Source organism: Plectropomus leopardus, chromosome 6, assembly GCF_008729295.1.
Source record: "Plectropomus leopardus isolate mb chromosome 6, YSFRI_Pleo_2.0, whole genome shotgun sequence".
NCBI classification, from domain to species: domain Eukaryota; kingdom Metazoa; phylum Chordata; class Actinopteri; order Perciformes; family Serranidae; genus Plectropomus; species Plectropomus leopardus.
Window position 1 is genome coordinate 3,370,882 of NC_056468.1, and position 23,815 is coordinate 3,394,696.

Sequence of the window (23,815 nt, forward strand, 5' to 3'; positions counted from 1 at the left end):
AAACAGGGAACCTAGGGAAAAAATTGTCAAAATTATCATTTTTCTGTAAAATAATTTTAAATAAACATTAATAATTATTCTGAATATAGTTCATGGACATTGTTCCTTTGCTTAAAAAAACTTCTACATCTACTTATCTCTTTTTTGCATCTTTGTTGCTTACTATGCTGATAATACAGTCTTCTTTGGTGCTCATGGTTTCAGTAAAATGAACTGAATGATTGAATTCATGATATATATGTATATATATATATATATATATATATATATAGAGAGAGAGAGAGAGAGAGAGAGAGAGAGAGAGAGAGAGAGAGACTGTCTCGCTTTGCTTTGGTCTTGGTCTTGACTCTGTCTCAGCCCCTTAAAATCTTGGTCTTGTCTCAGTTTTAGCACATCACCACACTCTGGTCTCGGGCTTGGTCTTGGTATGTAGTCTTAGTATGGTCTTGACTACAACAATAAATTTTGCCACCAAGAGCGAGAGAGAAAATGTTTGGAGGACCACCCAGCACCCTAAGTTGAGTATCACTTTTACAGACTGCACACATTAATGTCAAATAGTCTACGCTGTGTTTAGTTTTTGATTGTTTCCATTGTCTCAGTAGTTGCAAGACAGCTTGTTGCTCCTCTTCCTTCCGTGTTTCTAATCTCTCCATAAAGTTTGGAGCTATCAGTAATTTGAGGAGTGGTGGCTCAAATTCCTAGCGAGCTCCAGATGAAGGGTTATTGAGCGACCCCTGTGCGCTTTGAGCCATGGAGAGCTTGACCCTTCCATCCTGTAGATGATTAACCTCCGGGGATTGTCGACCAAATCGCCGCACGCGCAATCAATGGCTTCACAACTGTCACACACTGACCACTTCCACTAATGACCACCAGCTAATTAGCAGCTTCCCACTGCAAGGGCATCAACTCCTCAATAATTTATTTTGCCTTATTTTTATTCTGAGGGGTATAATGACCGTGTCCTGCGGATCATGTCGACCAGTCACCCTGCGATTGTTCCTGCTGCTCTGGCTTTACTCCTGCAAACTCAGTTCAATCTGACTTCATCCAAGATTTACAACTGGAGATCAATGCTGACAGTAATTGTTTTATCCTGTTATATAAATGACCATTCACCTGCTGATTTCACACTCCACTCCTCCACTTTACACGCACACAAAACAATATATTTTCCACTCTTACAACTTTAATTACACTTGACTCCAATTACAAAATTAGCTGGCTAAGTTGAGTTTCCTCAACAAAACGGGATCAAATCTTCCTATACTGAACACCTGATCAGCATGATAGTTTATATCTGACCTTGGAGACAGTGGTTTCACAGAAATGTCCAAGAAAAGAAAGAAAAATATTAATGTTTAGTGTGTAGTACTCAACTTGCTTTGCAAGGGGGCCACTTTTACAAAATTATCAGGATACCACGGGCCAGTTAACCCTTTAAACCAAGGGTAACATTCATTCATTGTCCGTAACTGCTTGTCCTCACAAAGGTTGCAGGGGGATCTGGAGCCCATCCCAGCTGCCATTGGGCGAGAGGCGGGGTAAACCCTAAACAAGTTGCCAAATTATCGCAGGGTCGACACATATACATACCTGCAAACTTGTAATAGGTGAAAAAGGTGACAAATACCCAATCCCTGAACGATCTTGGTGGGTCCGGCTATTGCGTAGATCAGTAAGTAACAAAACCTACATATGTTTCAATACTACAGTGTTTTTTTGTAATAACTGTGAAATATAAGGTGTTCTATGTTGGTCCGCCAAGCAGCAGTGTTAAATCTGGCGTTGCTGGTTGAGAGTTTAACCCATAGAGGAAGAAAAAGTATGAGCTACTGTTGAATATGCTGTAACCAAGCTACATAATGAGCTGTCGGAGCTTAAATAAAGCTTTCTGCGTTCATGAAGAAGTCTCACCTTAGGTTACTCCAGTATTATGTTGCCCTTATCATATCACTGATGTCAGGGGTTTCTGTTTCAAATTGGGATTGTTACGGCTTCTTGCTTTGGACATTAGTCAGGCTGTTTCAGTAGCTGCCGCTAACCACATCTTGAAGCTCAAGATGTCACATCAAATATGTCATATTGAGAAAATCACAACCCTAACCTTTTCTACTTGTCTCACGCCATCTAGTCTGGGCAATGCAGGCTGGCCACTGACCCCCTCTCTAGCTCAACTTTTGCTGATAACACTTTCTCCATCTTAACTTTTGAGCAAAGCTTTATTCTTTGATGTCAAATAGAAACAAGTTGACACTTTGTTGACAACTTTTTGTTGACACTACATTTGTTTTTTTGTTACATCAACATTAACAGTTTTAAAAGGTGAAAATCTGAAATAATTATTAAAATAATACCATGAATATTCTTTCAAACTCAAACATGTTAATACATTGAGCTGTGTGCTGTAGCAGTAACAGCATGGGAGGGATGAAGTGTGACTGCTGTGTTTGACTGCCCTCTAGTGGCTCTGAGTGTCCTTAAACAAACAGCTTCAGGGTCATCATTTCTTATGAGAGCGAAACCATCAGTTAATGTCATAATGTCCTATGTTTATAAATAGATGAAGCTATGATTGGTATGAATCTTTAACTGCATGTTGTAATAAGTACAGATGAAATACAATATTGCTCAAGTTAGTTTACCATCTAGTCAATCTTCCAACTTCATGTTGGGCAGCATTGGTCAAATATATATATATATATATATATATATACATATATACATATATCATGTTAAATTTTGGGGTTTTCACTTTTTGTAGAGATATGTGATTTTTTTTAGTCTTTGTTTCTCCATTTCTTGTTTTTTTTTTTAGACTCTTTAGAGTCACTTTAGACACTTTAGATGTGTTCATGTGGGACTGTTTATCCATCTGACACTAATGACCTACATAAGCCTACCTCATAAATTAGAGAAACTGAGGCCATTTGCTTCATGTGCCACTCCAGCCTTTAATATTCTAATTATGTTCTTCTCACTGTCACTGTCTGCATGAATTTTAAATAAGTACTGTAAATCATGTTAAAATACATAATGCACCTTTAAGCATCATTGATTTTATAGAGTGTTGTTTACTTCTCAAAAATCATAAAAACGTTAATCACTACAGACCTTTTTTTTCAGTGAAAACACAATCACTGTCAACAGTCCTTTGTCACAGCACACAGTTTGTCTTGTTATAATAGGACAATCACAGGCTGGTGAGGTCACAGCCAGACCCATAAGTTTCCCTTTGTTCCCTCCCCTGCGTGCTCCTGTCTGTCTGTGGGCGTGGCACTCCTCAACTCTCTCCTGGCTCCTGATTCCTGCTGATTATTCACACCTGCCTCCCATCAGGCTTCACTACATCTAGCCCGGTCATTCACCGTCTCCTCGCCACATCATTCATTTAGCTGTAGTGGTGGTTACTCGTCCACGTCTGCTCTTTGTCTTGTAGTTTTTGTGCTGCTTGAATGTTTCTCGCCCCGCTCTGAGATCATCTTCACGGCTCAGCCTCCTCATCTGCCTGCCTGGTCTTTGTTTAAAATTCCCTCTGCCTTTCCAACTAAAGAAAACCTTAAGAAATGCCTTTAATTCTCCTCCTCACCTGAGTCTTTGTCCCTAAATGACACACCATGACACGTGTTAATGATGACCTTCAGGATGGCTCATCAGCCATGACAATGGCTGCCTTTGAATAGCCCTTTTTGCTTAGGAAGGTTCCTAACTGAGTGAAATGACCTGAAAGTATCTGAGCGGCTGCCATTAAGAGCTGTTCAAATTTTTAGAATATTAAGGAAAGGTGCTTGAATGCGTTTTTTCTAATCTCCTTTAGCATAGGATACACTGGAGCATCCTTTACCAAAGGAAAGGAGGGCATTCTTCCAAATATGTCCAAATATGAGTCACAGACACATGTATGACACATATCCCACAACTTTATTGAATGTCAAACAGTATAAAATTGCCACAGCAGCCTGTGAAGGAAGACTGTTGGTTTATGTTGCCTGTTTGTTTACATGGGCTACTGTATAAATCCTGCAAGTATCCCAATTAAAAAAGTGACAGGAATGAAGGACAACAGAAAAAAAGGCTTCATAACATGATTTTGTCTGACTGCAGTGATGCTGAAGGACAGCATCAGATAATAACACTGCCGCTAAACATGTAATATAAAGAATGTGAGTGCACTTAGAGAGCAGGCGGATGAGGAGTTCACTTGTAAGAGTTCGCTTCCCTTGTGGATGTGTGTGGGTTTTTTTCTACACCTTACAAAGTGCCTCAACCGTCTGCTGCTTCATCATTTGTTGACATCACCATAAAGGCATCCTGGAGCTGAACAACTGATGCAGAGGGATACCTAAAACGTCATAAGGTAGGAGGGACACTGACAGAGTGTCCCTCCTACCTTATGACGTTTGACCATGTGATGAGAAAGTGTTGTTGAAATAGTCAATCAACGCCCAACCACATTATCTAGGTGTGTTAGTCCAACTTCGAGAAATTTCAGCTTAGTCGGACTGACATGTTTACGTGTATTTTAAAGTCCACTTTTAGTCACACGATAATTTGACTTTTTCTAACATCATGTCAATGCACTGACACACTGATAGAATCATGAAGTAAACAACAGGAGTGTGGTGGTTAGCAGAGACACTGACAGGAAATAGTCTGGTTCCAGACCTCTGAATTAGTGCTCACATCTCCCCATTCACACTGGTTAGTCCAATACCAGCTCAGTGGTGGTGTAAAGGACATGTAAAGGCACAGCAGGACACTCAGAGGTCTGCAGAGATCTGTAGCATGTATGGCTGAAAGTCCGCAATGATGCTAAAGAGTCAGCATGGATCAAACCTCTGGGGAAGGTTTCCAGCACCTCACTGAATCCACGCCCTGAACAGATACTGAGGTACGGATGAAACAGGATCTGTAAGCAGCTAGATTGTGACTTTAGACTGAAGCTGGATTCAAATCCTTTGTCACAGTGGAGCTAATATAAACGATGTTGTGAGAAACCCGATGAACAAATAACCTACACGACCTTGGTTATATTCTGAGATGAGATATGAGAGAGATCAGCACAGTTGTTGGTATTGGCATTCAAAGTTGAAACTTGTCCCATAGCGAAGCAGTTAACCCTTTAAAGCCCGGTTCAATATCAGTTTTCATGCACTTCGTTCAGACACCTCTAAGAAGCTGTTTAATCCTTTGAAACCCAAGCAAATTGGTTTGACTTCTTTCAAAAACAGGGGGGACCGACTTGGCAAGAAATGTCCCACAAATTGCAAGGAATTAGTTAAAGGCGGTGAAGAAAATGACCTCAAAATTAGTTTGTAAAAAGGGGGAACACTTGTTAATAATATCAAAAACTAAAGAAAAATGTCCAGAAAAATACCTTTATAATCATCATGATTATAGGCTATATTTATAATTGACAAGTTTATTGCTATTTTTTGGGCTGTTAAGTTGCTCTTTACCTTTTCCCCATGTTTTTGAGAGAAATCAAACCAATTTGCTCAGGTTTCAAGGGGTTTAGTTTTTCTAGCAGGAGATTTCCTGACATCAACATCTCTGGACCTAAATCTAATTCAAACAACAGACACTATAAACAAATATATACAGAACAGAGCCAACAAACAAACCATAGTGCAACAGTGGAAGCCCAAATACAAGGATTATTGCTTCTACTTATGTTCTCATGGTGGTGTGCTGATGTGTGCTTTAGCTCCAGTCAAGGCCTAGTGCCACTATGCACCACTATGTTATTTTTATCACTAAATCACACGAGGAGAGAGGAAACAAGGCAATGAGATGTCTTCTTCTGATGACATCTGCTTCTGATGGTGGTGATCACAGATGGATCAGCTTTCAGTTGGCAGTTGTAGAAACATTATTTTCATCTTTATTTATTGATCTTTCTCACTGTTAATTGATTATTTAACCCTTAGGGAGTGCTTGGTGCATTTTAAGTGCTTTTCATTCTTCATTTTTTTGTTCATTTTGGCTGTGTTCATGCATATGGAATATATGTAGTCCAGATTGCGTATTTAGTTGAATCAGTGAATTTCCAGCACAGCTCCTACAATAACTCTAAAATAAACTGTAGAAACTAAATTGTTACATTCTGACTGGTGAGGAGGTAAAAAAATATGCCACAGAAACCCATTCAAACTGACATTTTTGATCCCACAGCCATCAAAGCATAAAAACATACATTGTATTATTTCTGGGTGTCATTTTGGGCTTTTGACTTGGAATTTCTCATTTTCTCTATTTTCCACCTGATGGCATCATTTTTACCATGTTTGGCATATGGAGAAAATACATGCTATTTCCACTAGGAGCACTGTCGCAATCAATGTTGCTGCTAATCACGGACATATCTCAAGGTGTGATCATCCAAAAGAATCTACTTTGCATGTTTTATATTGAAAATAAATATATATATTTTTTTTTTATCTAAAAGAGCAGTGGCATCATGACGAAAACCTGGCATTTAAAGGGCTAAATTTTGAAACTTTGATATTTATAATTAGGACTGATATTGATTAAAAAATGAACTCAATAAAAGTTGAAAATAATGTTAATGTATAATATTTTTAATAACCCAAATTGTGATTATGGTGTCTTTTCAACAATGTAAATTATTTATGAGGCTAAATGTTTCATGGAAAAGTGAATGATGTAAAGATCTTGGACTCTATTGTGGGACAAACATTACATTTTGGTTTGAATGAAATCATGTTGACAATATTTTAAATGTCCAATAATGTTAGAATTTCACACTGTGTGGTTTATGGACTGCCGTTTTGAAGCCTCAAGTCTGGTTGGCCCTTAAATGTGCGTAACTTTGGGCATTAATAAAATGTAAACTGGTCAATTTTATAAAAATTCACCCCCTGTGTATTTTTCCTGAATGTTGAAATTAGCTATTGAGACCTATGTGTTTCTTGTACCAGGCTGTAAACATGTTTATCTCTGCTGTAAAGTTGAGCATTTTAACATGGAGGTCTATGGGGATTGACTCTGATTTGGAGCCAGCCTTTAGTTGATATTAGAGGAACTGCAATTGTGGGGGTTGAGCGTTGCATACTCTAATTGATGTTGGACTGTGGTCAGAGACACATTGAAAAGAAGCACAAACATTAAAAACGACTGGACCAGGACGTGAAGACAGACAGCAGTACGTGTGTTCAAGGTCCTGGCTGCCATGTAAGCTTTACTCTACAACTCTGTAGATTGTCTTGGTGCATCATTCACATGCACATTTCTGAATGCCAGCCAGACCAACTCTAAAAATACTACCAAATATTTACACAGACAGACTGTCCACCTGTCTCAGTTCTCAATCTCATTGAAATACTCTGAGAAGCCTGAGTATGGAGTGATGTCACCAGGATCTGAAAAAGAGGACAAGACAACACAGATTAGAGCTGCACTCATTAAACAATGCATTTAGTATTAACATAGTTAAACAGCTGTTTTTAGAGTGAAATATGACTGTGTATCATACTGACCTTCACATGGTCCCCTTTTAAAATGAATGTCATCAATTGCAATATCACTTCGTAGTGTCGGGCCTCGGATGGCTTCAAATATAATCTGCGGGAAAAACAAGGAGCAATGTCACAATCTGTGTTGCTGCAAATCATTGATTTTTTTTATAATTATAAAAAACTACTTTGCATGTAGTATATTGAAAATAATTCATTTTTTGTGGGGTTTTTTTTCCATTTAAAAATTAAAAAATATTTTACGTAGGGAGAACATACGTGGTATTTCCACTAGGTGCACTGTCACAGTCAGTGTTGCTGCAAATCCCAGGCTGTGATTTTAAAAAAAATCCACTTTGCATGTATTATAGTGAAAATAATTTTTCATCTAAAAATATAGTGGGATTGTGCCAAAAACCTGGCATTTAAAGGGTAACAATTCTGAAAATTAATTTGATATTTATGATTAGGATCTGATGTTAGTTTAAAAAATTAACTCAGTGACAGTAAAAAAAATAATATTAATGTATAATTTAAAAAGAACATTTTGTGCACAAAGTGATATGAGAGTGTTTAAAATTAAAGCGGGCTGTTTGATGATTTTAATTTTGAGGCCAGTTCAAATATCTTTAGCAATTTTATTGCTGTAAGCAACATATATTTATGATTTTAAATTGAAGTTTTTTGTGGCTTATGCCAACAAAATTGTTACATTTGTTGTTTTTTATGGGGGAGCTGTTGTGGTCAGAGATTCAGAGAGATCCAAAATCAAGGCCCAGGCGTCCTTGCTAATCAGGATCTATAGGGTGCACCTGTGACGTTCTCAGCTGCTGGTGATGAGCCTGCTGGGAGGTTCTATAGGGAGGTTGGCTTTTCCCTGCTTAGTTGGTTGTTAGTCTCCAGAGAGTCAACACCTTCATTTGGCTCTGTGTTTTTGGTTTTGGGTGGAAATCTGAGTTGAGTGTGTGCTGGAAGTGTGATTCTTCTTTTGGCCATTCATTTTGGGGGGAGTTTTATTCCCACACCACCTTTTAGAAACCAAAGGGCCACATTCTGCCTTCACCCTAATGTACATGTGCAGTGTTTTGTTAGTTTTCCAAATCTTGACCCATGTCCTTCAGGTTTTGTTTTCTGGGGAAACGTAACAATACGAGCAAACACACCGAAAAGAAAAAAATGAGAGGAAAATATGCCAGCATTGCTTAAACATGCATTGTCATCGTTTGTGGTACTTCATATATTATATATAAATATGACTTTGCAAGAAATGTGACCATAATGTAGAACTCAGCTGGCTTGTTGCACCATGCAGTCTGCATTAGCTGGATTCTTTTGATGATAAGTAGAGACAGAGCCAGGCTCTGTTTGACTGGCTGCTCAACAAACCCTGCAGCCTCAGTCAGAGCTAACAGGGAACTACAAACATGGTTATCAGCTGTCTCAGTTAACTCAGGCTTTCTGCTTCAGACTCTGATCACATTCACAGAAAACGAGTCAAGCGACCCATTCAGAGCCATATTTGACACTTGATCGATCACGTGCTGCTTATCTTTGCCTTTGAAGAATATTAAAATGCATTACAGCACAAAGCAACACTGTTGCTTCAATTAACGCGAGAGCTGACAGAAAACAATGTATAGTGAATGCACAAGTAATATAGGTTATATATTTAGGCTCATTCTGCAGCTCAGAAACTTTACCTGATGTCGGACATCACAGTGGTAGTCTACCATGGCCCTCATCCAGCTGACGCTCTGCTCGCCGCGGCGTCTCCACAGCAGCGTGTCCCGCTCTCTGCTGCTGTGGCGCAGGAGCACGCTCAGTATGCCAGTGCCGGATCCGTACATGTGGAAGTAGAAGATCAGACACTGAGGGGACGAGGAGCCCCGCAGGTCAGAGGTCAGCAGTCGAGCTTTGTGACCTGGACGCATGAGTGACGCCTCTATGTACATGAAATAACCTGGAGGAGGCACAGAAATAACACAGCGAACAGTATGAGACTTTATGGATGTCAGAAGAGACATGTTGTTGGTGCAGCTGTAAAAATATAACACACAAAGAAGAACAGAAAACTGTGTAAATAAGAACAAATAACAGACAACTACTTAAATATTTAGACATGCTCGGCAGAATGATATTAATAAGTGATTGTAAGTCTGAGCTCCTGAGGCGAAAATCTTCTACAGCGGGACAAGTCATCAATCTTTAATCATAGCTAAGCTTCCTCGCAGCCGTCATGTGGGGGCGTGACCTCTGAATGAATGAATAAAACAATGAATGAGGAAATGACTCACCCACCCCAGTAGTGTGGTCTCCTCTGGGTCCTGTATAGGAGGTGGGGGTGCGTCCTCGCATTCGCAGCCAGTCAGCTTTGTCTCCCCTCTTATCCTGGATGTAGCCGCACACTCCGCTCTCAAAGTTACACTGGCCTGGGAGGGAGCCTGTGGAGCAGACAGTATGTAAAGCAGATGAGCAAAGACACTGAAGGCTAGATTTACTGAGAAAATGGCTCAGTGCAATAGACAGGTTCCATTAACGCTCAAATTGTGCAAATTGAGACTGCGAATATAAAATAATGGAAAATTTCAGTGCAGCAGAAATGCAAAAAGCATTAAGACAGTGTCAACAGTTGATAGTAAAAAAATGATATATTTCGTTATTTTGTTCATAGTAGATAGCATTTACTTTTAGTAGTTGCACATTTTAGTATAGTTGACCTGTTATGCCATGCACAAGCATTTTAAACTTGCGCTTTAAAGCAATTCCCTTTGCATCATCTTAAGCCCTTATTCACTAAGACAACAGCTCCATAAAGCTAGCCAGTTAAGCAAATATCAATTAATTATATTTTTTAAGCTTAGAAACAAATTAAAACATCAGCTACATACCTGATGCACATTCTATGTGCTTTGTTCTGCCACTGAAGCACTAAGTAGCTCTGTGCTATTTGCTTTTGATAAAACTTCAAACACAAAAAAACAACCTTTTTACCTCTAGCATCTGTGTTTGTTGCATTTTTCTGACCAGAGCACTTGAGTGCGTGTGTGATAATTACCATTGCGCTGAAGTGGAAGAGTTTTGAAGTTTGTGTGTTGAAAAGTTGCTGTGCTTTTATCTTTGTTTTCGAGCCTGTTTGCTTGTGAGCATCTGAATATTCTCCTTTGTAACAAACCCCTGAACTGTCACTGTGTCGTTGCCTTGCACACATCAGCCTGTTTTGTCTGTTTAAGGTTATGCCATTAAACAATCAAGTACCATCATGTCTCAGTGAGAACATGCTGTCCACTGAAACACAGGACTTATTTACGGACTTGCTTTGATGTTTTTACTTGCTTTGTTTTAATTGTAGTCACCCAATAAACATACTGAATCCTTTAAACATGTGGTGCATTTCTGTTTTATATACTGAACAGTATCTTCTGCACCTGAGGTTCAGGCCTCCCTGTGTCTTTGTCTCTGTATAGCGATGACATGGAGTCACAAAAATTGGGGTGGAAATGTGAAACTAAACTTCTTACCATTCTTTCCATTCAAGATTCTTGGAACCTTGATGTTCTCTAGCAAACCAGCCCACTTTATACAACACATACAAGCAACTGCCATGTGGTGATGTTGTCATGTGGTGACTGTCTTTGCCCTGCTGTTAGATAATTATTTATAGACCTCCAAGGTTGCTGAATTTCACTGAGGGCCCACACACAGTCTGTGACTCATGCTGGATGTGGTTATTAGCACACGTGCTGATATTTCTAGTACTGTCAGGGTCATAGGACTTTCTGAACCTTTCTTTGTTTTCTTAAATTTGTCGGATTCCTAACCTTTTATGGAGTCTGTGTCCATGACAATAAAGTTACTGGGAACATCACTCTCTGTTGATTCCCTCTTTGATCATTTTGACTGAAAACTCTGAGTTATTGACACCATTACACCTGAAATGCTTACAAGACTGGCTTGAGGCCTGGTATTTAGCTGGGCCAAATTGTCAGTGCCAAGCCCTAGCAATATCTGTAACTGAAGCAGCATACCATTTGTAAGTATAGTATAAGGCTAGAACCAAGGCTTAAATTTTGATATTTAAGGGCAATCTGGGTCCAGTCCAGACTTGCTGTGTTTTTATGTTTTCCAAAAGCTTGTCTATAACATCTCCATACCTCTGCCCTCTCCTCCCCTGAACACTTTTCCTCCTTGCCTCCATTCTTCTTCCTTCTCATCCATCTCTCCACAAGGTCTCCTGTCCTCTTTCACACCTATGTTCAACCCATGTCCCCGCTCTGTCTTTAAGGGTAAACAAACACTAATTTTATGCATCAGTGTATTTTCTCTAATAATGGTTGGGGGGTCACCATGAACAAGTAAAAGGTTCAAATTTGTGTCCTGCAACTTCACAACTGAGCTCTCTTTTGCCGTGTAGGGTTCCACTACCCAATAATAGTACTTGCACATGAATAGCGCAAATTTAAGGGGGCCATAGGAAGGACAGCATCCCAAAGAGTCATAGAGCTCCCCTGGTACAACCCATACCATTGCCAAAGTTTGTTAGTGGAGATTCCATGGTTGTGTGCTTGATTTCATGCATTTAGAAATTGTTTGGGAGAGGTGTCCAGATATTTCTGGCCATATAATGTACTATAACCTTATAATTGCTTAGATTTCATTAGATCAAACGCAGTTTTTGGTACAATTTATGGTTAACTTTTTTATTCTGCAATAGCCAGTCAGTGTATTTATCAGTAATTATCTCTTTATAAAGTAGACTTTATTGTTACTGGATTTGAATTGTCCTCTCACACACAAAAGATATTTACATATCTGACTGATATCAGCCTCACTGTTTACTGTTCACTCTCCTACAGACATATCAGAGGTGTATTAAGTGACTGCTAATGCTAACAAATCATATCCTACTGCTGGCGCTTCACATTAAAAATCTCAGCTAACACACAGGAACCCACTGGCAGGAACTGATACTTCTGCTGGTTCCACCCCGTTTAGAGAATTGGCAGATCTAGCAGTAGATTTTCTTGTTTTGCAATGAACTGATCTAAGAAAAGAATACAGTATTTTTGTCTCATGTTGGGTATCAGCGATAATTGCCAGTGTATGCGTTAGCGATTCTTTTACCTGCTGTCATTTGACAGTCCCCCAGACTCACAGTGATGTCATCGATGGCTGCCAGGCCACATTCCCAGAAGTTCTTACAAATGCTGACAAATACTACCTGAGAAACAAAGAAAAAGACTGAATACTGCCATGCATCCATCCATCTATCCATCTTCATCCATCCATCAGTCACTCAAAAGCATCGACCTCCACAGACATCACCCTCTAATGCTTGATACCTTGGACAGCATGGGCTTCATGTAAGTGATCTCCACCTCAGTCCATACAGCCTTAGAAGTGTCAGTCAGGCTCCACACCTTCTCCTGGGCCACATTGTTCTCATCATAAATGTACAGAACCAGGGCATTGTCCACTTTCCTAAAGCCATGAAGCAGGTAGTAGAACCTCAGACAGTACTTGTGGTTCCCCGGCAAAAAGGGACCATGAAGCCGACCCACGTAGCCAGGTCTCGAAGTGACCCGAGTGTCTGCCAGGAGGAAACAGCCTAAAAAGATAACACAAAGAACACTAGTAAGAACAACAGAGGTATTTTAGTACAACTACACTCTGTTTAACTGCAATGGTGCACGGAGCGTCCTGACCATCATGAGCCAGCAAGTGAGGAAACAGTCTTGTCTCGATGAAGAGTTGCAAGGAGCACATGGTATAAGAGTAGAAAAACTTCCACAAAATTCACAGTTCATTAAAACACTGACATGTTATGGAGAAAGCTGTGGTTCAGGACTTAGAGCAGTCATCTTCCAATCGGGTGTCGGTTGTTCGATTCCTGGTTCTTGCAGTCTACATGTTGAACTGTCCATGTGCAAGATAGTGGACCCCAAAAGCTGTGCCATCAGGCTGAGAATGTTTTTGAATGTTTATCTGATGAGCAAGTTGAACACAAGCCCCCATGAACATCATTGAACATCATCTTTAAAGCCACTCTGACAAAGTGGCCAAACCATCGATTTACAACATTTAGGTCCGTCAAGTGATGCCATTGCGCCCAAAAAGGCTTTTTCCCAAATACTTCATTCTTATTATGTTTCGCAACCTCACTTTTCACTATTGGTATTTGACCTTGTCCAATAAAATTTCACAAGTCTAGAAGAGCTGCACAAATGAATATTTTTAACCCAATTCAAGTTAGCAAGATCCAGGATCTGATTAACTGTATCTAGTTTTCTCAATACATCCTGGATGGCACCTTGTGTGGTAGCCTTGGTCACCAGTGTAATAATTTGTGTGTGAAAGGGTGACGTGTGTGTTTTTAAGTGTTTTAAGTGGATGCTTAGACTAGAAAAGTGCTATATGAATACCTTTACCAATGCAGTCTGTTCGATGTAGCATGCAATATACAGTATGTAAAACCCGGGGTTATGAGGGATTCCACCACCCCTCCCGCCAATGTGATGATCCACCACATAAACTATTCTGAATGGTCTCAATTCTATTTTCCCAAATTCCCCATGCAGATTTTTATCAGAATGGAATAGCTAACTCTCTCTCACTTCGTGAGTAAAATGTAATGCAACAGGTTTCCATTGTTGCGGTTTGGGCTTTTGATTCCTCTGTTTGAGTTCCTGGAACTGGATCAGGACACTGCTCAGGAGGTTACACTAAATTCTAGTTCCAGGTACTTTCAGATGCTGGCGACAGTGCTGAGCAGTTGTAGCGTCACATTCCTACAAGGAAAACTACAACAAATGTAACCACCACCTTATTACTGCACAAGTATGGATGTTAAGTAAGGTAGAAACATATCTCTCTTTTTCTATGTCAGTATCTGCCAAGTCTTCATTATGTTGCACCTAAATTTCAGCATCTTTGCATAAATTTACATTACTTGGACTTTATTGTGCCATCCTTTAAACCTTTGTTTCTGTGTGTGATTAAATGTCATCCTTGCCATAATGTTAAATAGACATAGACAACCAATGCTTTAAAACACAGAAAGTGCAGAAAAAAGATTTCAAAAGATGAAACAATGTTTTGTTTGTTGGGCTGAATGTTGTTTTGATTCCTGGCTAACTTGTGCTGGACTATAGTCAGTCTCACTTTTGACTTTTTTAACAGTGTATATCTATTATATTGTTAAATACAATGCGGAATAACCTCTTACCAGAGCCTTGCAGGGTTATAGGAGACCCGGGTTACAGTTACAGGGTTACAGGGGCGGCTATGGCTCAGGGGTAGAGTAGGTCATCCTCTAATGGGAAGGTCAGCGTCTCGATCCCCAGCTCCTCCGGGCAACATGTCGAAGTATCCCCAAATTGCTCCCGATGCTGCTGTCATCGGAGTGTTCGTATGTGTGAATGATTACTGAGTAGCAGGTGGCACCTTGTACGGTAGCCTCGGCCACCAGTGTGTGAATGTGTGTGTGAATGGGTGAATGTGACATGTAGTGTTAAAAGCACTTGTGCTCGGGGTTCTCTAGACTCTAGATCCTGACAAGTTGAGTCTTAATGTACAGAAAAGCACCGAAAGCATCGATGATGATCATGACTCACCTGCTCCTGTGGTATGGTCTCCTATCCTGTAGGCATTAGGCTTGACTGAAACTCTGCTCCACACCTTACTCTCTGTTCTCTCCTGATAGTACAAACACAGCCCGTTCTCAAAGTCACAGTTGGCTATAGAGGGGTCAACAGTTGGCTCTGCAACACAAAACACAGCATGTTTAAGATGAAACTGCCATGATAACAGAGTAAATGGTAAATGCACTGTACTTTTATAGCACTTTTCTCGTCTTTTTGATCACTCAAAGCGCTTTAACACTACATGTCACATTCACCGATTCACACACTGGTGGCCGAGGCTACTGTACAAGGTGCCACCTGCTACTCAATAACCATTCATACACAATCACACCCCAATGATGCAACATCGGGAGCAATTTGGGGTTCAGTGCCTCGCCCAATGATAAAAGTATCCTTGGGCAATCAAGCCTATTAGCCAATTAGAGGAAGACCCACTCTACCCTTGAGCCACCCAAGGTCAATGATATGAAAAGTATGCATTGTCCTACTAAAAAGTGAAAGGGTTGTGTACATGGATGTTTACTGTTTAGTTTCTGCTGGAGAACAGCAACAGTTGGAAAATAATGATATAGCGGAATATGAGCATTAACTGATCTCTTAGATGTTGCATCACTGTTGGATTTTAAAAATGATTTCATTCATATTGGCTTGCATAATGTAAAGTTTTACATCACAGGCACATTTTAAAGACCGGTGTGACAGGAGAAGAATCTCGTAAACAGTTTATAATAGGTTCATTTGAAGTGTTTCTCAGTAATTTTGGTGTGTATTGAACCCTGCAGTCTCTACATTAATGTGAAGCATTCAGAGCGTAATTGTGTTGTGTTATACTAAGAAGGTGCTTGAATGACAGAGGGCGTAGATGGATTGCCATTGAATAAGTCGAACACCTTTACTCTGGGAGGTGTATTTTACATTGCTGCCTCTAGTGGCCACAACTGTATTTTCAGACTCTTGTATTCTTCTTCTATCTTGTATATGTATTGTCAGCATATTTAAAAGTCAGTCAGACAGAGCCAGGATAACGGTAAAGAACAGTCTTTGATTGAGGTCCACCTTCACCTCCCCTAAAGTCTAGATGTCTCTTCTCACCTGTGTCAGTGTGGCAGAACTCAGGAGAGAAGGAGATGTCATCTATGGCCACATATCCACCTCTGGCACTGTTAAAAGCCACTTCAAACACCACCTGGTAACACACACAGATGTAAACAGCAACCATAAACAGATGGGTAGGGTAATGAGCAGAGTGTGAGTTAGAGCCATTAATCATGAGAACATGCTCTGTGAACTGTTAAGTTCGTGTTATGAAAGTATGACATATAGCTCAGTGATAGATAAGACAGCTGCAGACAGTGACATCAGTGTAGGGTAAAGTGAGGAACATGGGTTAGTCAGCAGAGTGCTGCTTGATGGAAAAGCTCTGTACGACTCTTGGCTCCATCAGTCAGAGGAACTGACCCAGTTAGTAAAGTTACGCAAGCTTCTTTCCACAGCAGCAGCAGCAGGCTGTGGGAGGCGTTCTGGCTCTGAGCGCGAGGAGAGGAAACGGTGGAGTCAGAGAGAAGAATACTCATTTCAAAGTGCAGTGGAAAGTCACAGATGTGAGCGTGTCTGTCCAAAACTGCAAACAACACAACAATGAGACTGAAGAAAATTTTTTTCATGATATTTGGAAAAAAATACGTTCTTTCTGCTGCGTAAGATGAAAAAGAAATGAGGTGAGGGGAAATGAGGCTCACAGCAGTACGTGCTTGTACAGCAGACGGGTCGGAAAGCAAACCCGACTAATGAGACAGAAACGCTTACAATATGTTACAAAGAAAATGAGTTTACAACAACTGTGTCTCACATACAAACAAACACAGTTAAAAGCTGCTAAAATGGGATGCCTTACCCTCCAACACAGTTTTAAAGATACATTTTTTCATTGAAATTGTGTTTTGACCATAGACTGTGAATAACATCTTTATTCACAGACAAGGTGCCCCCACTTACCCTCGCAATACATAAGTGGGGTTAAAATATCCGAGATATGGGTGTTGCCATCTTCTGCCATCTTGTCTTTGAGAGCTGAAGTCTGCGCAGTAGCGATATCCGAGATGGGGGAGTTCCCGCCAAAACACCCGTCCAACCAATTGCGAGCAGCTCCATTGAATGTGAGCGCACGGACTGGCTTGTACAGCTGTCAATCATGGCGGAAAATCCTCCTTTTGTATAATTTAATAACTCACTAAAGCCAAATTTATCATAAAAACAAACATACATTTATTTGGCATGTACTTTGAGTTTTTAGTCTGGCCTATGTCCATTTACTAACATGGAGGGGAGGGCTTTATGAGCTATACTGCAGTCAGACACCAGGGGGCAATCCAGATCGAAAAAATTAAGCTTTTGGGGAACTGTCAAAATGTCCTTCTTTACATACAGTCTATGGTTTTGACAATCATGTTTAAAATGTCTGTTAAGCTGCAATCATTAATTTCTGACAGCTGTCATCGGCAACTTTACCCAGCTGTAGTTAATGTTAGTTCTGGAGTGTCGTGGTGAGGTCTGGGTTGAAGCCCTTAACTTGAAGTGCAACATCCTCAATTCAAAACTGGTCAAAAACCTTTTCTTGCATGTCATCTTGCTACTATCAAAAATCAAATGAAGGCAAAAAAGGGCAACAATTTCTATGAAGACCACATCTATATTGCATTATGACGGTTTTCATATGGAATTATAATGCATTCATAATGCTTCATGATTCTACTCCTAAACACACATAATGCTTACTGATGCATTAAATCAACAGTCATAAAACATCATAGATGTGGTGTATAATGATTTACGAGTGGCAAGGGCCCTTTTGATGCTCTTGACTAGTTATAAACTAGAGGCTGACCAATGGGGCTTATAATGCATTATCAATACCTAAAACTGGAATTGTATCACTTGAACCAGGTAATGTAAATCCAGCCTTATATGTTTTCATTTATTGCAATCCAATCTTCATATAAAACTAAACTACTCACTCTAATTGTGTATTCTAGCTGCAGAACTGACCTCCAAGGGATGTGGGGCCTTGATGTCCACACTGACTGCAGTCCAGCCAGCAGTGGCATACACATCCGGTCTCCAGATCTCCTCAAAGTGTCCCAGCTGGTCTTTGGTGAAAACTGAGAAGATGTTCCCCCTCTCCTGGTCTCTGTGGTAGTAGAAGGACAGGCAGCCGGCAATGGGCACTGTGGTCATGGGAGAGGTCAGCTTGGCTACTTCCTGGAAGTGCTTGGCATACACCGAGTCCACATACATGTAGTAGCCTGAAGCGGTGGAAGATATGGATGAGCTGATGGCTATAGACTGATAGAGTCATATTTTTAGGATATTTGTGGTTTTACAAGTCATGGATTTGTACACTAACTCATAGTGATTCTTACACACCTCCCTCAGTGTTTGAGATGAAACAGATGCGTTCTTTTAACACTTCAATGAGCATTGACTGTGATGTCCCTTTTAAACACAACATATAAAGCAGAGATGGATAACCACGATGTCCAACCCTGCAGGTCCTCATTTGAACCAAACAATTTCACTGGCGAGCACACCTTCCTGATTACAGATTCCACCTCCAGAACCATCAATCCATGTAAACTGACTGTCAGACTGCACAGCCGTTATATGCAGCTGGATCCTTCGCTGTTTCAACTGTTAGAGCTGTTAGGATTATTTTGTTTATCACATAGATTGTGTCCTGATTAAAACTTTAAATGAGATTATGCCTGGTTCAAGTTAAAGTGCTTTACAGATTAATAAATGGAAGAAGGCACAGAAATGAGGCACCTTACAGAGAAGTCCTCAATTTTAATACAAACAAAATACTACAAAAAACCTTTAGACAGTTCCAGAATTACAACAATGCTGCAGTGCTGGACACTGTGGATAACTTTAGATACAACATTAGGTCTCATTCTAGACTGTTTTTTTTATTGCCAGACATCATGAAGTTGGTCATAACAGCTGGCATTGTTTTCACCCCATGAGACTGTGTGTGTTATCGTGGCAAAATGTACTCCAGGTGACACCAATTATGGCAGGAACTACCACAGAAGCCGTTCTGAATATTTTCCAAGGTGTTTATGTGTTTGTCTGTTTGTGGACAGATTTTTGTCTCCGTGATTATTTTGCAAGCATGCTAGACACAGTCACGAAACTTTACAGATGTGTGGCTGAGATCAAAATGAGGGCTGAGTTTCAAGTTTGGTGTTGTCTGAGCAAAAGTGCCAAAAGTAGTTTCCTCACTTTATCCCCCTGGCCAACATTTGCTTTAAGATGCAGATCCCTGTATTGCAGCTGGAGTTATCCCAATGCAATATGGTCTCTAGCAGTGGTGCAGTGGAGGGGAAATGCAGCCCATTCTCATTTCGAACTTGTAAAATACAGCTGCTTTGACATGGTACCATAAGCAGTGTGAGGGTGCCTAGAGAGTATGTGCTTCCCATCTGAATGTACTGTTTTATTTTCTACACCTTACCATGTGCCCCTTTCCCCAAATCCCAACCATCCATGCCAGCATGTGCATTTGTTGACATCTCAGCATTGGTTGTCATGTCTAAACATAACATGCAGCGTAATTCGACCATGTGAATTTGTTGACATCACAGTGGCACCATCATGAAACGTAAACAGCAGATGCAGGACGCAAACTCAGCTGTTTGTGGGACCCATCCACCTCCGCACCTGCCCACCCTATAAGATAACCATATTGCGTGGTTACCCAATCTGTTGTCACTTGGAACTCAAAACGTTGACACAGCAAGGATACCTAAAACGTCATAGGTTGACGTGGGAGGTCACGGACCGAGCGTCAACATGTGATGACTTTGGAGTGTTGAAATTGTTGACAAGACTACAGTGCCTGCTCGGCTCTATTTATGGACAAGTTTTATTCACAACTAGAAAAGTGCAGTGCAGATCTCTATCAGATGGCTGCCGGAACTGATCACAGCCACTTGAGACATTACACGCCGCACAGCTCCACCCGTCTCACTTGAGACGCTGACACACCAAGCCGATGGTTGGCCATTAGTCAATGTTGGGTCATTGCTAAGTGTCTGTCACATTGTCTTTACGGTGTGTCACGCACTGTTGAATCAGCATCGGAGACGCCGCAACTCCACGGTGAATTAAATCGCTGATTGACCGTCCAGTTCAGTGAACAACAAGAGAAAAGGAAGTGAAGAGAGTAAACAAAGAACTAAATTCAAGAGGGACTGAGGTCGAAACAAACTTGTTCTATAAGTTAACTTGTTTTTATGTAGCCACTGAGCTCTTAAGCAGAAGCGTTTCCTGACGGTTTGTGTTGTTGGCAAATATTCTTTGACCTTTCAACATAAAATTGTTATTAATGTATTAACTGGCTAACTATTGTCGAGATGGTCTTCCAGCTTCCATTTTTAGGTGGCAAATAAAGACTGTGACCTCTACTGGTATGAGGAATTATCTCTTCTCAGGCAGACGCAGAACATGCATGCTGTTGGTTGTAGTCTTTGCCGTGTGTTCATGTACAATTTTTTGGCGGATACACAGGCAACGTTAGACGGCACAACAGTCAGCTTCCGTCTCCACAAGTTCTCTGATGTCAGTTTGTTGTCTGGACGTTGACAGAGAAGATGGCGGCAATGATATAAAAGCAGGCCTTTTCTTTTCATCTCGTATCGTGCCTATCCTGAGAGGATCGTACCATATTAGGTATTATCTGCAGATGCTCCTGTTCAAAGTGAAACCAATCTTTTCTGTGGATGTCAGTTTTTGTGCCAAGAGAAAAGCCAAAACGTGGCCTGCAACAGATGGTAAGGCTTCCTGTTTTTAGCCATGCTGATAGCCGGAAATGCCTTTTGCTCTGTGCTTTTGCCATGTGATATTGGTCAGGACTTGCCGCCCCTCCTCGCCAGTTCAGAGGAGTAAAGAATCAGCTGTCCATGACGGTATAAAACAATCAACAGAAGAGGTTTTTCAACAATGGTGGATCACTGATACTGGTCCTTAACCCTTTGAAACCTGGATCGACAATAGTTGACCAGAGCAAATTGGTTTGATTACATTCGATAACATAGGGGAAATAGCCATGACAACTTGGAAAAAATTTTTCCCAGAATAACACGAAATTAGTAAAATGTGACAAGAAAATCACCTATAAAACTGTTTAGAAAAGATGGGAGGATTATTAGAATATTTTTTAAAAATAGGGGAAAATGTCCTGAGAACTGCAATTATAGTAATTCTAAAATTACAATTATTTAATTAAAATATAACAAAATAAATAAAAATAAACACTTTTAAAACTTTTCTGGTAATTTTCTTGTTTGTTTTAAAATGTGACAAGAAAATCACCTATAAAACTGTTTAGAAAAGATGGGAGGATTATTAGAATATTTTTTAAAAATAGGGGAAAATGTCCTGAGAACTGCAATTATAGTAATTCTAAAATTACAATTATTTATTTTTTTAATCAAGATTGTGCTCATGCTCAAATTTGGCAAAATTTGGCTTTTCTCCTTGGCTCCTTGGCTTTTCAATATGCTCGGGCTTCAGAGGGTTAAGCATACAGTTAAGCTGAACACAAATTATTAGGCTAACTGGACCACTAGTTTGTGAAATTAGCTGCAGACAAACATTTAAACACACAGTCACACACAGGACGGAGCGCATGATCCCCTCCAGGAGATGAAAACGCTTCCAATAAGTAAAAACAAAGAACTTCACAGTGTGGAGCCTTAAGTCCTGCTGTCAGCCGCAGGCAGAGACATAGACTGTTTAACAGTGTAAGAAGTGATTTCAGGGGATCAAAGGAGAAAATATTACTACAGCTGTCAACACAGTGTCCCACAGAGACGGACTGTGACAGAAACTAGAATTATCAACTCACGGTTGTATGTTTCCATGAACCAGTCAAGTTGCACTTACAGTTTACATCCATGTCTGTCCCTGGCAGCACAGAAGATCTCTACAACCAACACAGTTTTAAGGTGGACACCCAAAATTATTGTCACCAATTCAGTATCTGACCAAATTAGAGTCAGAATTTTCTTAACAACTACAGGAGTCCATTCATCCACTCTGTGAAAGTCTTGGTACTGTCACATGATTTATTCTGAGCTGATTCTAAGATATTTGCAGGAGAATCTCCTTTGGCTTCCTCAGAAATCAGACCATAGTGGAGCTCTGTTGTGCTGCAGCCACAAGCCTAAAAATATGAAGTCCAAATTGCTCCCATGTTTCTCACATCCTGAGCAGAATGAACAGTGTGTGCGCAGCAGGCAGACCTCAGGGCTGTCCGGCACACTGCACAGTAATGAGCTGCTGGGAGCTGCAGACGTAAACAGCTAACCGCACTGGTGACAAAAGGAAGCTGTATATTTAGCCAGATTTTGGCCAAAGTATGTGTTTGGAGAGTCTGAAACATACTGATGACAGAAATAGAAGAGAAGTGGACTGTGCTGCAGTGATGGTTGGAAAAGACTGTTGGATGATTTTTGCATTTTCTTGCATTAAAACTGGGCTGCTGTTTTAATTCATCACAAGTTATAGATTCAGGTTATGTTATGTTACTAAATAACTGGCAATAAGATATGATACAAGATAGCTAGGCTGCTTTTGATAGTGTGACTTTGTTTTCTGTGATGATGCGTTTCTTTGTTCTCTGATGTGTGTGTGTGTGTGTGTGTGTGTGTGTGTGTGTGTGTTTGTGTGTTTGTGTGTTTGTGTGTGTGTTAGTTTATTCACATTAATCTGTCCTTGATTTTGTCTTAATTCTTGTTTGCTTAGATCAGGGTGTGCATGGTGAATATTAGGACAGAAATCGTGAATATTCATGTTTAAAATTAACTTAATTATTTTATTTTTTTTTAAAAGCCTCCTATTCATTTTACGACATGATATACTTATATTTTTACTGGGTTTACTGAAGGTCTGAATGTATAAAAAAATGATGTTTACTAGGTACAGAGATGAAGAGGGAGTTTGGAAATCACCAGGGTTACTGTTTATTTATTTGGTTACTAATATTAATTTTTTCCTAGTTTATCTTCCTCTTTTTTTTCTTATTCAGGGTATGTGGGCGTATGCATATGTTTAATTCATTTCAGTATATGTTAAAATGAATAAGAAACTGGTTACTTAACATTCAATCACTTCTGGAGAAGGGATGGGTTTAAATAAGTTCTTCTCACTCCAAAGTCATCATGTGTTTGACCATTTCTTTTGCTTTATGTTTTTTATTGTTTTTAAACATTACTGTTTTTATCTTTCTGCTTGTTCATTATTTCTCTATTTTCTTCTTTACAAGTCAAGTCAAGTGAACTCAAGTCACGTCATGTCACTTCACTTCACTTCACGTCAAATCAATTCAAATCAAGTCACATCAAGTTAACTCAAATCACGTCACTCAATGGCTGCAGAAAAACAAGTGACTCAATTCAATTCAATTCAATTCAATTCAATTCAATTCAATTCAATTCAATTCAATTCAGTTCAGTTCAGTTCAATTCAATTCAATTCAATTCAGTTCAAGTCAAGTCAAGACACGCCACACCACGCTATTCTGTTTGACCTGTTACTCTATTTGACTGTGAACAACAACTAAGAATTAGACCAACAAAATGAACAGTTGAAATGAGCTGCTGATTTAATAAACCTGCACATACACAGTTGTTAATG

The 23,815-nt window shown here is 40.0% G+C and overlaps 1 protein-coding gene across 1 annotated transcript in view; it reads right to left on the minus strand.

Annotated features, from left to right (window-relative positions):
- Positions 1-6,938: 6,938 nt before the first annotated feature.
- Positions 6,939-23,815, minus strand: part of mamdc2a (MAM domain containing 2a) — a 71,585-nt gene continuing 54,708 nt past the window's right edge. The window contains exons 6-14 of the mRNA XM_042488492.1: positions 18,164-18,420; positions 16,211-16,304; positions 15,089-15,235; positions 12,818-13,083; positions 12,600-12,696; positions 9,773-9,919; positions 9,179-9,438; positions 7,503-7,587; positions 6,939-7,385 (exon numbers count right to left, since the gene is read on the minus strand). Of these exons, the coding sequence (XP_042344426.1) occupies positions 7,324-7,385; positions 7,503-7,587; positions 9,179-9,438; positions 9,773-9,919; positions 12,600-12,696; positions 12,818-13,083; positions 15,089-15,235; positions 16,211-16,304; positions 18,164-18,420 (1,415 nt within the window). The 3' untranslated portion in view covers positions 6,939-7,323. The remainder of the gene's footprint in view (positions 7,386-7,502; positions 7,588-9,178; positions 9,439-9,772; positions 9,920-12,599; positions 12,697-12,817; positions 13,084-15,088; positions 15,236-16,210; positions 16,305-18,163; positions 18,421-23,815) is intronic.